Raw genomic sequence first — 16218 nt, 5'->3', positions numbered from 1 at the left:
ACCACCGTCCCCGTTGACTCCCTCCAGCCCCACCACCGTCATCACCTCCAGAATTCCAACCTCCACCACGGTCGTCACGACCTCCACCTCCACGCCCTACTCCTCCACCACCCTGCCCACCTCTTCGGAAACTACATCGCAAACCACCACCACCACCACTCCCACGCCGACCCCGACCACATACTCGTCCAGCGTGACCGCCACCACCACCCACTCCACCAGCACCTGCCAGAAGGAGTGCTCCTGGAGCGAGTGGTTCGACGTCGACTTCCCCTCCTCGGGGCCCAACCAGGGAGACTTTGAGACCTACCAGCACATCCGCGCCGCCGGGAAGGAAGTCTGCCAGCATCCCGAGGAAATCCAGTGCCAGGCAGAGGACTACCCCGAGGTTGACATCCAACAGCTCGGACAGGTCGTGCAGTGCGACGTCCACTATGGACTGGTGTGCAAGAACGAAGACCAGACCGGCAAGTTTAAGATGTGCCTCAACTACAAGATCCGCGTCAAATGCTGCAGACCTAACCGCCACTGCCTAACCACCGTCCCCGTGACTCCCTCCAGCCCCACCACCGTCATCACCTCCAGAATTCCAACCTCCACCACGGTCGTCACGACCTCCACCTCCACGCCCTACTCCTCCACCACCCTGCCCACCTCTTCGGAAACTACATCGCAAACCACCACCACCACCACCACCACTCCCACGCCGACCCCGACCACATACTCGCCCAGCGTGACCGCCACCACCACCCAATCCACCAGCACCTGCCAGAAGGAGTGCTCCTGGAGCGAGTGGTTCGACGTCGACTTCCCCTCCTCGGGGCCCAACCAGGGAGACTTTGAGACCTACCAGCACATCCGCGCCGCCGGGAAGGAAGTCTGCCAGCATCCCGAGGAAATCCAGTGCCAGGCGGAGGACTACCCCGAGGTTGACATCCAACAGCTCGGACAGGTCGTGCAGTGCGACGTCCACTATGGACTGGTGTGCAAGAACGAAGACCAGACCGGCAAGTTTAAGATGTGCCTCAACTACAAGATCCGCGTCAAATGCTGCAGACCTAACCGCCACTGCCTAACCACCGTCCCCGTGACTCCCTCCAGCCCGACCAGTATTAGTTCAACAGCCGTGATTTATAGCACCAGTTCTTCTTCTACTCCTATATCTACACCCTGTTTCTGTAAAATTGGGGATCGTGTTTTCTCACCTGGTTAGTTTACAATTTTTAATCTTTTTATATATATTTTTGTTCATTTTTTCATTTTTATATGTTTGCATGTTTTTTTTGGTGATTATTACTGCTTTAATTTTTGGTTTTTTAACGCTCTTTCTTTTTTATTTGTGTTCTTACTGTATTTTATTTTCAGGTGATTTGATTTACAGCAGAACGGATAGTGAGGGATGCAGATTTTATGCAGTCTGTAGTTCAACGTGTAGAGTTGATCGATACACGGGAAATTGTAATGTTACTACTCCTCTAACAACTACTTCATCTGAACAGTCTACTATAACAACACCAATTCCTCTGACTACCACCTCTCCAACAGTTCCTTTTCACGGCTGTGTTTCTTCTACTTACCCTCCCCTACAGGTATGTAATTTCTGGCTTCTATGATTGTTGAAACAGTATCAATGTTAGATTGATACTAGAAAGGGATAGTTTTTGTCTATAAACTTTAAATATGTATGTTGCCAGTATAAGTGTTCCTACTGATGAGCAATATATGTTACATAAATTTAGCAACTGCCTTCTTTATGATCTTTTTTCATATTGAGAAAGCAAGCTATAAAACTGTTATAATTACTACAGAGCCTGTAAAATGCTTTCTGATGCACTGAATGGCATAAATAACAGATCTTCTTACTTATATAATAGATGAGGTTTTCTTGTGCAGTTTGTTTCTTCACTAATGAGAAAAAATTAACTTTCTGTGGAGGCTGTTATCTCTTTCTGTTCTCATGCCCTCCTACTTGCACTTCTGTCTGCATTCTTTTTTCTTTTTTTTTTCTTTATGATAGCAGTGGTTAATGCTCATAGTGTAGCAGAGTATACACAGCTAGTATAATGGATATCAGTTCCCTTAACCTACGACCCATCACCCAAAAACTCAGAAGAGCTCCTCATGAGGAAGTAACAGCTGAATTTAAGTTATCCACTTCTTTTTCTTATGAAAAACCTCACTTAATCACGTACAATATTTACAAACTTATATTGTCAGTGAAGAGTTTTAGCTCTTGCTTCAGGTTTGGAAAACAAAACAGTTTCTTATTCTCCGTATAATGGTCTGTATTATGAATACCTCTGGTCAACATTACAAATCATTAGTACCACAAATTGAAGAGAAGGAGCAGTATTAAACTAAATATATGAGTAAAGTTCATATCTGTTTGCAAACTCCCATCACAGCAAATTTTGTTCATTTTGCAGCCCGGACAAAGCCACAAATTATCCAACTGTACAGAAGTCATCTGTAAGGGAAACAACAAAGTAGATGTGGTTCCGACGCAATGTCCGCCTGTAAAGGAAATTACCTGTGCCAATAAATATCCAGCAATATTGGTACCGGATGAAAATGGCTGCTGTTACCGATATGAATGTCAATGTAAGCACCAGTAGATTAAGGAATAATCTTTTCTGAAAAAAACCAAAACTTTGCGCAGATTATGTTTTCTTAGAGTTGCTCTATAAATTGTAGTGTATTCACTTCAATTTCTAAATTATTTTGTCTACATTAATTTTCATGTTATTCTTCTACGTATTTTCTTTCTACCAGGTGTGTGCAGTGGATGGGGTGATCCTCATTATATTACTTTTGATGGAACTTACTATACTTTCCTTGAAAACTGCACTTACGTCCTGGTGAAACAGATCACACCTAAATATGACAACTTCCGTGTTTACATTGACAATTATTACTGCAATTCAGAAGATGGACTTTCCTGCCCTAAATCCATTATTATTTACTACAAATCTGCAAAAGTGGTGCTGACTCGTAAACTCATGAACCATGTGATGACCAATGTGGTAAAATACACTTTTTATTTCTTTATTTTTGTAAAAAAGAAATAAGGTCCATAGGCTTTACTGATTCTCATTTGAAATACAGTCTGTTAGAATATCAAATCACATCATGAAGGTGATGAGAGCAGAAGGCATCATTAGGGGGAAAAAAGATAGCATGAGCTTCTAAGAAAAAACAGCTTCGCACTACGCAGATGTGATCATGTGTACATATATGCATATATAAGTAACAGTAGGCAACAGATTAATACAGCTGACAAAGAAGACAGAAAGAATGCTTACAGTGCGGCTTGATATACGTTTCATTGAAATTAATATATTGAGCCATCTGTTTATATAAACAAACACATCATGAAGAAATACAAATACAAATCACAAGCATGATTCTTCTCTCATGTTGAAAATGAGTAAGTTTCCCTTATCAGCTGGATGACTAGGATCTACTTCCTCTGCTTAGGGAAATTCAGGCATCAGAGGCGTAACATGATTCCTCCTCCAGTTCCCTGCTTGCAAGAGCTGCAAAAAAGGGGTATCTGAGGGTGTCAGTTCATCTTCCTGATCCTAAATCAGTTTTAGCAAGCCAGTGAAAATGAAAAGTCTGACCCACTATTACACTGGGGAATTTATTAGTTGATTAGAGAATAATAAGAGGTGGGAGGAAAAGTTTGCCTCAATAGGCACTCTCCCCTCACGGAGCCGTGCCAAGTTCTCCTTATATACAGTCAGAAAAGCAAGCTGAAACAATTAGGCCAGTGATTTCCTATGAAATAAGCCCATAAGTGACGGTTCAACAAACTTCATTCAGATTCAGTGAGAAGAAATTTGCAGAATAATTCCTAACAAAAAGTTACACGCTGCAAATGGAACAGCCTAGGCTAATGAATAAATATGATCACTAAATAAAACTGGTGCCAGCATGATTTGACTTCACTGTGAATTCCGACAACTCTTTCAATGCCAAGCAACATGTAGCACAGTGACATTGAGATTTTGCAGCAAAGTTATTACACAATAATGACAGGAATATTTCTGTAGTTAAAGAAAACTACTGCTCATTTTTCACATGAAAAAATGTTACAATTAACAAAATTATGAGGGTTCCAAAGAAAATACTTGAATTTAGACTGCTGTGCATTAAAACACAACCTGCACAAACATGGTACATAAAGGACACTTAAATTATTAAAACACCACAGCAATATAGCAATACAAGATGAGATACTAATGCATATATATGCTGTTATTGCAATGCCAATGGACATCGAATGTGATGCACAGCAATATGGAATTATGTATGATTATGAAAATTAGAATATACATTATTTAAAGCAATCACGCAGAAGTAATGTCTGTTCTGAAGTTGTGGTTTTTTAACCCTGCATTTAGATGTACTTCAACCAAAAGATTGTGAAACCAGGCTTCACAAAAGATGGCATTTATTTCTCCACACTTGGCATCAATATGATTGTTGAAATACCAGAGATTGGTGCAACTATCACCTTTAGTGGGCTGATTTTCTCCGTGAAACTTCCATACAGCAAATTTGGCAACAACACCGAAGGACAGTGTGGTAAGATAGATGCTCTAATTGGAGGTGGGACCTTTCCCCAGCTTGCCATGGTTATTCTCACCCACTCTGGCTATGCAGTCTCAGGACTGACAGAAATTTTTAACAGCAGTAAAATGGAAATGAAAACAATTCTGCTCTTCAACTTCTGTAGGAAAAAATCTTGATATTTCAGCAATCTGGGTTTGGGGCTTTTTTTCCTTGGGGCTGGGGTTTTACATTTGGGTTTTTTTCCCTAACATAAATTAAAGTTTGTGTAACTTTAAAGAAAGCAATCCTTATGAAGTAAGGAACCTTATACGTTTCATGACCTCATCACATCTTAATGTGATAAAAGCGCAATAGTGCATCTCTGATGCAGCTTATGAGACTTACACATCTTGTCTCTTCCAGGAACGTGTACGAATAACAAAGCAGATGAATGTCGCTTACCAAGTGGTAAGATAATTTCCTCCTGTCCCCAAATGGCTCATCACTGGATTGTTGATACCAACAAGACATGCCATGGAGTACCAATACCACCAATTGTAACCACACCTCCACCAAAGCCTCAATGTGAAACACCTCCTCTCTGCAAGCTTATCTGGAGCAAGTAAGAAGAAAACTAAATTAATTAACTCTTTCTATTCAAAACTATCTTAGTATCTTACAAGAAGATTTATAGCCTTAACATGTGATAATAGCCGAAAATTTCAGTTTAATGAGTAAATATATACAGTGAGAGGCCTTTGCAAAACAAATTGCTCTTCTTTAATGACTTGCATGTCCAAGATAACTGAGCAAGGAGAGGTGAAGTCAGAAAGACAGTTATACAGCAATCACTAAAATCATATTCTCTGGGTTGCAACCACACAGATTTATCCTATCTTTCTCCTTCCTACCTTCCAGGGTATGCTCACTTACTCTTACTTACACTGTTAAGTAAAGACAAGTCTAAATTTGAAGGTGGCCTTTGATACAAATTGTTAAGAAGAGCAGACAGAAACATCTAAGCCAAAAAACATCCTTCATTCTTCCTTACATTTTATGTAAAATATGGAGCTTCTAAAGGACTAAAGCTTGTTTCCTGCAACAATTCCTGTACTTGTGTGAGCTATGACAAAAGCTTTTTTTCACTTATAAAGGCCCTCTTAAATATGCATGCAGTAGTGTCTAGTAAGTTATGAGTTATTGTATGTGCAATTTTTCTATGCTCAGCTACTTACATCATCTTTTTTTCCTCAGTCTGATGCAGTTGCCTTTTTCATGAAATTTCTGGTGTCAAGTTGCTGAAAAGTTGTGTACACATACAGAAACGCTATGACCATTAGCCTATTTAGAAAAAAAAAAAAAGAGCTTCAAATTTCCACTTTCCTTTCCTGAATCTATCTCATAGATTACTGGCCATACTTAAGGTTTTGTTTCTTGTAATACATTCCTTCCTGAAGCAGAGAGTCACATGCTATTAACTGGGAAGTGCTGGATTTTGTTCAATGACTGGTACATTTTATGAAAAACATGGAGCTCTGAAAGCACAAAGGCTGGTTAACATAAAAGGGGGTTTGTTCCTCTCCTGTCTGCAGGATTTTTGCAGAATGCCATGATGTGATACCACCAGAACCATTTTTCAAAGGCTGCGTTTTTGATGGATGTCGTATGGCTGATGAATCCATGCAGTGTTCCAGCTTGGAGATATATGCCACAGAATGTGCTGCTAGAGGTGTCTGTATTGACTGGAGACAAAAGACCAACAATAAATGCCGTAAGTATTGCAGAACTCAAAGATGTGTATGATAGACTGTAGCAAACAGCATTTTATTTGGTAAACACATCTTACATCTAACACTTGACTGTTATCTACAAAAATACAGTGACATCCTTTCTCACAGAAGCTGCAGATGAAGAAGGCAAAAATATAATCACTTTTGCTGGAAAAAAAAAAAGCGCATCTACTGTTAAATTTGATCTTTTTTTCTTCTTTTTCCATACAGCATACAACTGTCCCGCAAGCCTGGTATACAAGCCATGTGGACCCATTAATCCTTCTACCTGTGACCAGAGGTATGGGAAAAAAAACCAACTCCATTCTCAAAACAACTGCTTGCATTTTTCTTTTTTTCCCTGTTTTTACTCATCTACTTTCCTTAGAAAATGGAGTTATTTCATAATTAAACGCTTCATGACTTTGGATAATTTATTCATGTTTTATAAATGCCAATCAGCTCTATGAATATGCACTTCCTATTGCACTTCATAAAATGAAAATACTTTTGTCTGCCTCGTATCTAACATGGCAACCTTCTATATATGCTGCTCTCTCTCCTACTTCACTGCAAAAATGTTGTACTCAAATCCAAACTTTCCTCCCACTCTAGCTCTGTTGAGCATCCTGGCTATGGAGTAACTGAAGGATGCTTCTGTCCTGAAGGAAAGCTCATAAGTAAAGACAGTGACATCTGTGTCCCTGAATGCAGTAAGTAATCTGTTGCTAGCTTGGGAAATATATGTAGATCAGAATTGATAGTCAGGGGTCTGTCATCTTTGGCATCATCAGATCATTGGCAAATCAGCCTCTTTAAGCATCTACAGTCTCCCTGTGTAAAAATCAAATATTAATCACTATTACTTTTTCTTCCACCCTCCTTACATGAGACCTACCAACATGGCAGAATTCTGTATTTCAGAAGAACTAGTCTGCATATTAATTTTCTTCTTAGTTTTATCTTCATAGTATTTCTATTTGAAATTGCACAGATTTACTCCATTATGTCAGTTTTCAGTGGTGTAAATCTCCATTTTTTTTTTTCCTTCACAGTTTGTAGGGAACCAAATGGAATATCCAGAAGGGTGAGTATGACAATCAATGTGTTTTATCAAGCACAGATGAATGAAATAAGAGAATACTCAGTGTTTTACAAAAACAAAGTTTGGTTTAGATTGGAAGAGACTTCATTTTTTCCCAAATGTTCATTCCCCTTTAGTCTCAAAAATAAGTGCCAGAGCAGAAACTGCAGAAATTTAACAGTAAAGGATGGGTCAATAACCATCATGTGACGTATGGCGGGGGGGGGGGGGGGGGGGGGGGGGGGGAAGGGAGGGAGAAAAGAAAAAAGGAGAAAAATAGAGAAAAAGAGATAGATGGTAGTAGTGGAACTTCAGCATATGTGGTTTATGGCTCACCGAAGTTACTAGCGATTAAGAGTAAAATGGATAAAAAAGTTTATTTACCTGCTACTGGCAAGGTTGATAGTCTGCATTCTTAATTCCTCAACTGCCAAAACACTATAGAAATTTCTCTCTGTAACCTAATATGCAAATGAATATGTTGTGTGATAATTTCTTATTAAAAAATGCATGCAAGGCTTGATCACTTTTTCATTAGACCTCTTGTATCCATCATACCAATGCTACTAATAAATAGAAAGTGATAGCTGTGTTTACAGACTCAGAAGCTTCAGTGGCCTCCTCTGTTTTCCCCTAATTGTCTTCAGTTTGAGCACTTATTATAAAGTCTAAAAATACTAGAAATAGGAAAAGGCCGATGTAATCACATATCATTCTATTCATGATTAAGTCAGCTAGAAACAAACAGAAAGATTTTGTCTTTAATTGATATATTATTTTTTCTTTGTGTTTTCATTTTCTTTTTCATACAGCCAGGAGAAATATGGACAACAGATTGCCAGGAATGTGTCTGTGACAAAAATACTCTTAAAGTGCACTGCACAAAACACAAATGTCCTCCGACACAGCAAGTATTTTGTGATAAACCAGGTTACATGCCTGTTCAAACACAGATACCAGGAGATCCATGCTGTACCAGGACTGAATGTTGTAAGTACTGTCTTAGTTCTTTATCATGGGGAATATATGATATTCATTTTGGGGAACTACAGCAATAATTTCTCATTTTTTTAATACTTTACATTGCTTTCATAATGTTTTTCTCCCTCATTCCACTTCTTAGGGCCCTCTTGCAGAGCATTTACAGGTTGCCTGAAAAAAACAAATTTGAAGATGAAAATATTTTACATAGTTAGACAGCAACTGGAAATGTCCTGTAATTTAACATTGAAAGCCTTTAATGCTCCCACCAAACTGAGATAATATTAAAAATGTATTCAAAGCATGCTCTGTTTCAAAGAGCAGTATAAAAACAATCTTAGTTTAAAATAAAAAATCTTGAAAATTTAAAAATTGCTCAAGAAAGTTCTTGGACTTCTGAGAGTCATGAGAGTTCCTATTTGGTACAAATTTCTCTTTAGAAACATCTCTTTCCAGCAATCACCACTCTACGCTTCACAGACAATGCTTTGTTTTACAAAGGTTATAGAAATTCCAATCACTTTAACAACAGCTAGACAAACATACTGAATTAGTCATTAAACTGACTTGTGTAAACACAAGTAAACTTGTGTAAACACAGTGTAAAAATTCTGAAATTCACGTTATTACTTTCGCTTAAAATCTCTGAGTTCATTATTTTGTATATTCTCTTACATTAAACAGATTGCAACACCAGCCTCTGCTCTGAGTTCACACCTCAGTGCTTAGAGGGACAGGAAGTAGTCACAACAATGCAGCCTGGAAAATGCTGTCCTACCTTTGAATGCAGTAAGTATTATGTACCTTCTTCATGTGTTACTCACAGCTGTATTTTTCTAAGTTTATGAATACAAAAATCTTAAAAGACAAAGATGCAAATTATCTGTGTTATCATATTGGGCCAACAAAGCAGCAGCTTTTTTCCATACTTCTGCTTCTTAAACCTTACACTTCTATGACATCATCTTCTCTCCTTTACAGGACATGGCTGTGTAGTCAATGAAACCTACTATGCAGTAAGTACACAGAACAACTTCCTATCATAATACAAACTCACACAGGTTCATGATGCAATGTTTTTGAGACTCCTGTCATGGACTGTATTTTGCAGAAAGGCCTGAGATAGAATGTTATTGATTATTTAATCAAGTTTAGCACATCAAGGCCCTCCCCTCAAGCAAAAGCATTTTCTGCTTTCCTTCCTGCAGAATTTAATTCCAAAATGGACATTGCCAACAACAGAAACATCTTACATTACAGCTTACATTAAACAACTAAAATTGTATTTAAGGACTCTTTAGCCGATACATAGTTCAGCTTCATATTGTCTGTGATGTACATACAGAAAATAACTTGCTTATACTGACTAATTACGACTTTTCTTCTGACTTCCCCAAGCCTGGAGCTGTCATTCCATCAGGCCCCTGTGAAGAATGCGCCTGTTCTGTATCCTCTTACTCAAATCCTCACCACACTACTGTCAAGTGCAAGCCTGTGGTCTGTGACACATACTGCCCAGAAGTGAGTGCTATTTTGCTGTCAGTAATTCCTTCCTCATTCAGCTTAAATATACACCCATTAAGATCAGTGTCCTGAGTCAGTGTCATTTGCTCTCTATTTCTTTCAAAACAGGGTTATAAGTATACAAAGCAACCTGGACAATGCTGTGGCACATGCAAGGCAGTGGCTTGCATAGTAACTGTGAGAGACAACATCACACGCGTGCTCCAAGTAACTATTCCTTTTTTAGTTCACTTTTGGAGGATTCTGCTAGTCTTTTCTCTCTTTCCTCTTCCTGTCTTTGTCAAATTTATTTGCTGCCTATTTTCTTATGTTAGACAAACAATTATTCAGGCAGGGTATGGACTGTCTCACACAGCTTGAACAGTATGTTGAGCCATGAGACTCCAGTTCTTACTAAGATTTCCAAAAGCATCTGTGATACTGACCAATGGCTTTCAGAAATAAGCATAATTAAACACATAGGTGAAATTGGTGGGCCCTAATATGCCTTCAGCTCTGAAAATATGGCACTCATTCTGCTCAAAGGATCATTTTATCTGTGGAGGCATCTTTCTGCTCCAAACAGCCAATTTCAAGTTAGCTGAGAGCTTTAGGACCGGAGGAGTCAGTGAAGCTGGGAGAATTTCTGCCACGTCTCAGAATGGACATAACTATAAACTCTGATGACAGAGCCATTGAAACACAAATTAATCTTTTCAGATGAGTCCACGTAGTTATTCTATTCACACAAAAATCATGTCTATATCCAGATAAAAATACAGCCTTTTCACTTCGTTTAAGGAAAAGACTTAAAGCAGTATAATAATATGACAACTAACTATTAGTTGAAATTCAAGGAAATTGTTCAGAATCACCCAACCACAGTAAGCAGCAATGGTGAGAAACAGGGTAGATGTTGGTGTCATTTTTATGTAAGAAGATTTTTATTCACTTTAATTTTAACTGCTTTCAGGTTGGAGAATTCTGGAACCCACCTGGTGATAACTGTACAACTTACAGATGTGAAAAATACGACAACCAGTTCATTCCAGTCATCTCACAGAAAAGCTGTCCTCCCTTTTATCCTGATGACTGTGATCCAGTAAGTACTCGTCAACCAGTTCTCATGTTCTAAAAGGCTGCATTGGCTAAGACCAGTGGTAGAAGGATCATGGAGTCCAAGGAAAATACTTAGCAGAAACATCACATAGCAAGTTGCTCTCATTTTATCCTCTCTGAATCTGGTGCCCATCAAATTTCCTTTCAGAAAAGCAGATCAAAATTTAAATAGGCGATACATAAACCTTTTTTAGGATTGGGAACTAGAAAAAAGGTACATCAAAAAGTGTCAGGTGACCTAGAAACAAAAATCTTACTGAAAAATCATGGAATTTTCATTCCTTAATTATTTGAGATTATAAATTCTTTTTTAGAATTCACTTACTGAGAGCAAAGTTGAAGGAAAATAAGCTACTTCAGCTCACAACTTCATTCAGCTTAATACAGCTCAAAGTAGATTAGAACTGCCCCACACATCTGGGGAGTCAGTTATTTTAATTGTGTTATCCTATCTGACATAATCCTTCACTTGTACCACTTTTGGTTACTCAAAATATCCCACGTGTTACAAGCTTTATTTCTGAAATTTACTACTGAACTCTTATGACAGCAAAGCAGTTCCAGTCCCACTCAATGCCAGCTTTCAAAAAACTCATTAGTATTGAATTGAAGTAGTTACGTGCCCTTTATATTTAGCCTTGCTTAAAATTAGATTCCATGTCACTACAAGGAACTTTCTGGTGCCAGAGAAATTTAGGAAGCAGGAAAGTCTCTGCTTTTGTATGTAGACATAAAACTTAAGTTATCTTCTTCTGTTTTCCCACTCAAGGAGGACATCACGCTATCTGATGATGGCTGCTGTAAGGCATGCCCAGATATACCAATGAGTAAGTAATGGTCATTTTGTTAAGCATAAGTAAAATGATAATATACCTTACTGGGTATATTAGTCCACTTTGCATGGTAAATGCATAGAATAAAAAGTGAACAGACCAAGTCCAACACCGCTGCTTCACACTGGGGTGAGAAAGGAAACATATGGAAAAGAAAGGAACAACTGATTTCCAGCACAGACTTTAGGGCCTTAGAAAACATCAGTATGGTGAACTTTCTCATCCCCTACTACTAAACATTAGCCTTTTTGTGGAAGAGGACTATGAGTCTTTTTCAACTTCTACAGATACATTCTTTATAGGGAAGAAAGTGAAGCCAGTCCTGGGAGATGGGTGTGCATCGAGCAGTTGCCACAGTACCGCTCTTTATTTCTGCATCCTGCACCAAAGCTGCACAAGCAAAAGGGAATTTTTCATTCATTGATAACACAAACAGCAGGAGTCACCATCTGGACCTTAGCAACTAAAAGAGAAATGCACTGTGACCTAATTTCCTATTTCAGCTCCACCCAGTTTTTCAGTTTTCTACTACAAACTATCATACACAGGTATCTATATATATATATATATATATGCACATGTATTTTAACCTATTTTCCCTTGGTTTGTGACAACCTCAGATTGTAGGAAGCACAATAATAAGACCATCATAACACAAAATGGATGTGTTTCTCCTGCACCTGTTGAGATGACATACTGTAAAGGCAACTGTGATACTTTCTCACGGTAAGTGGTATAAAAGATAATTGTGGTCTCGTTTTCTACTCTTTAGACTAGTTACATAAAGCAAATCACAAGTGATTTTCTAGTATGTCCAACATCCACCCAATCATCAACCTTTTCCATTGTGCTAACTGGAATGTTTAACAGTCATGATGTTGTACTAGCTAAATTACCTCAACACTCACAATACTTTTACAGCCTGTCCAGTGTCATTGTTAATAGACCATGGTTTTGGCCATGTAAAAGTGAGATCATTTTTTTCTCACTATTCTTTCATTTTGGACTGGCTTAACAAGTAATATGAATTAATTAATTTATTTATTTATTCTTGTGCCTTAATAAAGAGCTAGACCCACCCATTTTTAAAATGAGGAACAACAGATATTTCATCATAATACTCTAAGAATGGTAATAATGAACAATAGTACCACATGCAAGCACACAACCTCTGGTTATATTTAGCAATGGGAGGGACAGTGGTGTCTCACATAATTTCTGAATCTTTCTCTTTTGTTGGTTTTGCAATCAGATATTCTTCAGAAGCCAACATGATGCAACGTCAATGTTCATGTTGTAAGGAAACCAAGACCAGCCTACGAAAGGTGACTCTGACATGCAGTGATGGAACCAATCTTGATTATTCATACATCTATGTGGAGAAATGCAGCTGTGGGGTAACTGAATGCATTCCTGAAGTCATCACTCAACAGCAAACAAACCAGATAAAGGCCTCTAGGGAACAAGTGAATGTCTGAAATTAGAACTAGACAGCAGAAGTCAAGCAAGGCTTGAATATACAACAGAAAAAAAACTTTCAAAAATACTTAAGTGTCAAAAGAACTTAAAATTTTCTCCACACAAACTCAATATGCCTGTCTACGTTACTTCATTTTTTATTATTAATGTATTTCCCATTGTTTTTCATGTATTTTACATGCTGAGAGGTATACTTTAAGATAATTTTGACATTTTCTGTCAGTTTGTTTGTCTTCTGAGAGGTACTGTACCATAAGACTGAGAGTTGGATTTGCGCTTGTACAAAGACTATTATAAGAACAACATTCTTTTCTGTCTTGAAGCCTGCCTGTGTGCCTATGGCAGCATAATATAGATGCTTGACGATATGATATTTCCATTGACGCAGGCCAGCCTTTTTCATAACATTTGCATTCCAGCTCATTGAGACAAATCAGAAGCTAAAGTCCAGAAAACAAACAAACAAACAAAATTGAGGGAAAACTGTACCTTTCTTTTTCTTTATATTTCTTTTTGCATTAACGAAAACGTAGACTGCAGAAAGCTATGCCTTCTCAAATCTATAAGCTTCAATACCTTGAACAACTTAGGATGGGCATATTTCCCTATATATTCTTGTGAGAAAAAGAAAGAAATCCAATTACAAGAAGCTGCTGCACACCACTATCTGTTTACATAACATCATCAGCATAGTAACTGTGTGAAAATATGACATTTTTTTGTTTGTGGTAACTGTTTACAGAAGAAGTATATATATATATATATATATATAAAATTTGCTAGCAGGGGCATATGAAGGATTTTTGTAAACAAAACTTAATAGTAATGTAAATTCTTTCCTAGGAAGCTTTTAAAAGTTGAACCATTGCTATTTATTTTGTTTTTGGAAAACTGATTTATTGGGTCACTTCTTTCGGAAATAATATTACCCCTTTTCTTAGTCTTAGTAGTGTTATCTGGGTGTGGTATATTTTCTTTTTCTGTTTTGTTTTGGATTATTGTTTTCTTTCTGTTCCTTATGAAAAAAAAGTAATTATGATTAATAAATTTTAAGCATTTTACAGTGTGTCTCCTTTTACTTGTCACTGAATCCCATATATGAGTCCTGTTTGCCCTGTAAAGTATTTGCTTCCCGTCTTGCCACAGCCATTTGCCAATAGCTCCAGGCCAGATATCAATCTAGACTGTGGTACATAAGCCCCGATAAAGCTTTGATACTGCTCTAAGTGAAAGGCACCCAAAAGCAAAGTGTTCCAAACACATCAGTTATTATCAGTGAGTTTCCAGTAGGCAAGCATATCTACGAGTCTGTACATATTTTGTAGCTCTGAAAGTTCTTTACCCGACAGAAGGAAACTATCCAAACTATTAGAAACCATTTAGTCTCATATTTTAGAGCCCACTGCAACATACATAAATCTCAAATCTGAAAACGCACTGTTGTACATCTAGAAGTTTTGACAGGTTATTATGCCTTAAATCACTATACCTTAAATCAGTCACCACAGATCTGACTGTAGATTGTATAAAATCAAGCAACATGTATTACACAATTTACAGATGACTACTTCAGGATCTGTGGGGGGGACACAGCAAAAAATCAGAAGCGATGCCCTTTCTCCTAGCCTACAGTTGGGACAGATTATTAGGGGAACTAACGGAGTAACAACATAAGCTTTCTGCAAGAGTCCTGTGGCAGCTTAGCCTGCTCCTCACTTGTTTTTCTTTCATGGAACAGTAACAACCCCCACACTCCCCCACCCAGAAGTGAGCAGTGAGCCCTTCCTAAGGATCACTAGTAACATCTACTTCCTGTTTGTGAAAGTCCCTACATACTCCCAGCTTCCTGTTCAGAAATTGTTATTTCACTGTTTGTTTTTTCTAGTCCCTGGGCTGTTCTGTTTTCCAGTGAGGCCCCAGCTGCCATACCAGTCTCTTCCCTCCTTTCCACCAAGCTTCCCAATGCAGTACTACTACAGAATTCATGGCCAGTTCAATGACTGACAGATTCTCTGGCCTTCCCAGGCAAGCTAGGATATTATTCTCTGTCTCTCATTCTGCAGAAAGGCACAGAGATTGTCTATAGTATGAAATAAATTATTAGACTATTCCTTGATCTACAACAGCGCCTTGTCCAGAGTTAACTCACTGAAGTAACTGATAACATGCATGTTGCTTCAAGATCACTAGTTTTTTTCCATGTAAAGCCTCTATCTTAGTACCCATCAGCTACCCTCTTCCCAGGAAGACTGTGTGTGTATTATGTCTATGCCTCCACCCTCCTAACACAACTCGACAGAAGAGGAAAAATTAATATGATGAGGAAGAAGGACTCAAGGTCACAGAAGGCAAAGGCAGGGACTGGGAGATCAGAGAACCACCCACTATGAGAGAGGATCAGGTATAAGAGACCATCTAAGGGACATGAAGGTGCACAAGTCCATGGGACCTGATGAGATCCATCCACGAGTCCTGAGGGTATTGGCAGACAAAGTTGCTAAGCCACTATCCGTCACGTTGAGAAGCCATGGCAGTCCAGTGAAGTCCCCACAGACTGGAAAAGAGGAAATATAATCTCATTGTTAAAAGAAGAAAAAAAAGTAAGATGCAGAAAACCACAGGCTGATCACTCTTACCTCTGTGCCCAGTAAGATCATGGAGCAGTTCATCCCAGAAACTATGCTGAGGCACATGGAAAATAACGTGGCAATTAGTGACAACCAACATGGCTTCACCAACAGCAAGTCACACCTTACGAATTTGGTGGCCCTCTATGAGGGGCTACAGCATTTATGGATAAAGGAAGAGGAAATGACATCATCTGCCTGGACTTGTGCAAAGCATTTGGCACTGTCCTGCATGACATTCTGGTCTCTAAATTGGACAAATACAG

At 38.6% G+C, this 16218-nt stretch overlaps 1 protein-coding gene across 1 annotated transcript in view; it reads left to right on the top strand.

The window, feature by feature from the left end:
• LOC104068979 (mucin-5AC) overlaps positions 1 to 14335 on the top strand; it is a 53448-nt gene extending 39113 nt beyond the window's left edge. The window contains 19 exon segments of the mRNA XM_054068122.1: positions 2 to 1208; positions 1366 to 1589; positions 2427 to 2601; positions 2773 to 3023; positions 4407 to 4590; positions 4981 to 5179; positions 6150 to 6328; positions 6558 to 6627; positions 6942 to 7039; positions 7382 to 7413; positions 8223 to 8400; positions 9076 to 9180; positions 9373 to 9407; positions 9790 to 9912; positions 10024 to 10122; positions 10868 to 10996; positions 11783 to 11840; positions 12467 to 12572; positions 13099 to 14335. Coding sequence (XP_053924097.1) covers positions 2 to 1208; positions 1366 to 1589; positions 2427 to 2601; positions 2773 to 3023; positions 4407 to 4590; positions 4981 to 5179; positions 6150 to 6328; positions 6558 to 6627; positions 6942 to 7039; positions 7382 to 7413; positions 8223 to 8400; positions 9076 to 9180; positions 9373 to 9407; positions 9790 to 9912; positions 10024 to 10122; positions 10868 to 10996; positions 11783 to 11840; positions 12467 to 12572; positions 13099 to 13324 — 3678 coding nt within the window. The 3' untranslated portion in view covers positions 13325 to 14335.
• Positions 14336 to 16218: the final 1883 nt, after the last annotated feature.

The sequence above is a fragment of the Cuculus canorus genome, chromosome 5, assembly GCF_017976375.1.
Source record: "Cuculus canorus isolate bCucCan1 chromosome 5, bCucCan1.pri, whole genome shotgun sequence".
NCBI classification, from domain to species: Eukaryota; Metazoa; Chordata; class Aves; order Cuculiformes; family Cuculidae; genus Cuculus; species Cuculus canorus.
Note: the sequence above shows the minus strand (reverse complement) of the source record. Positions and strands in the feature narration are given on the sequence as shown.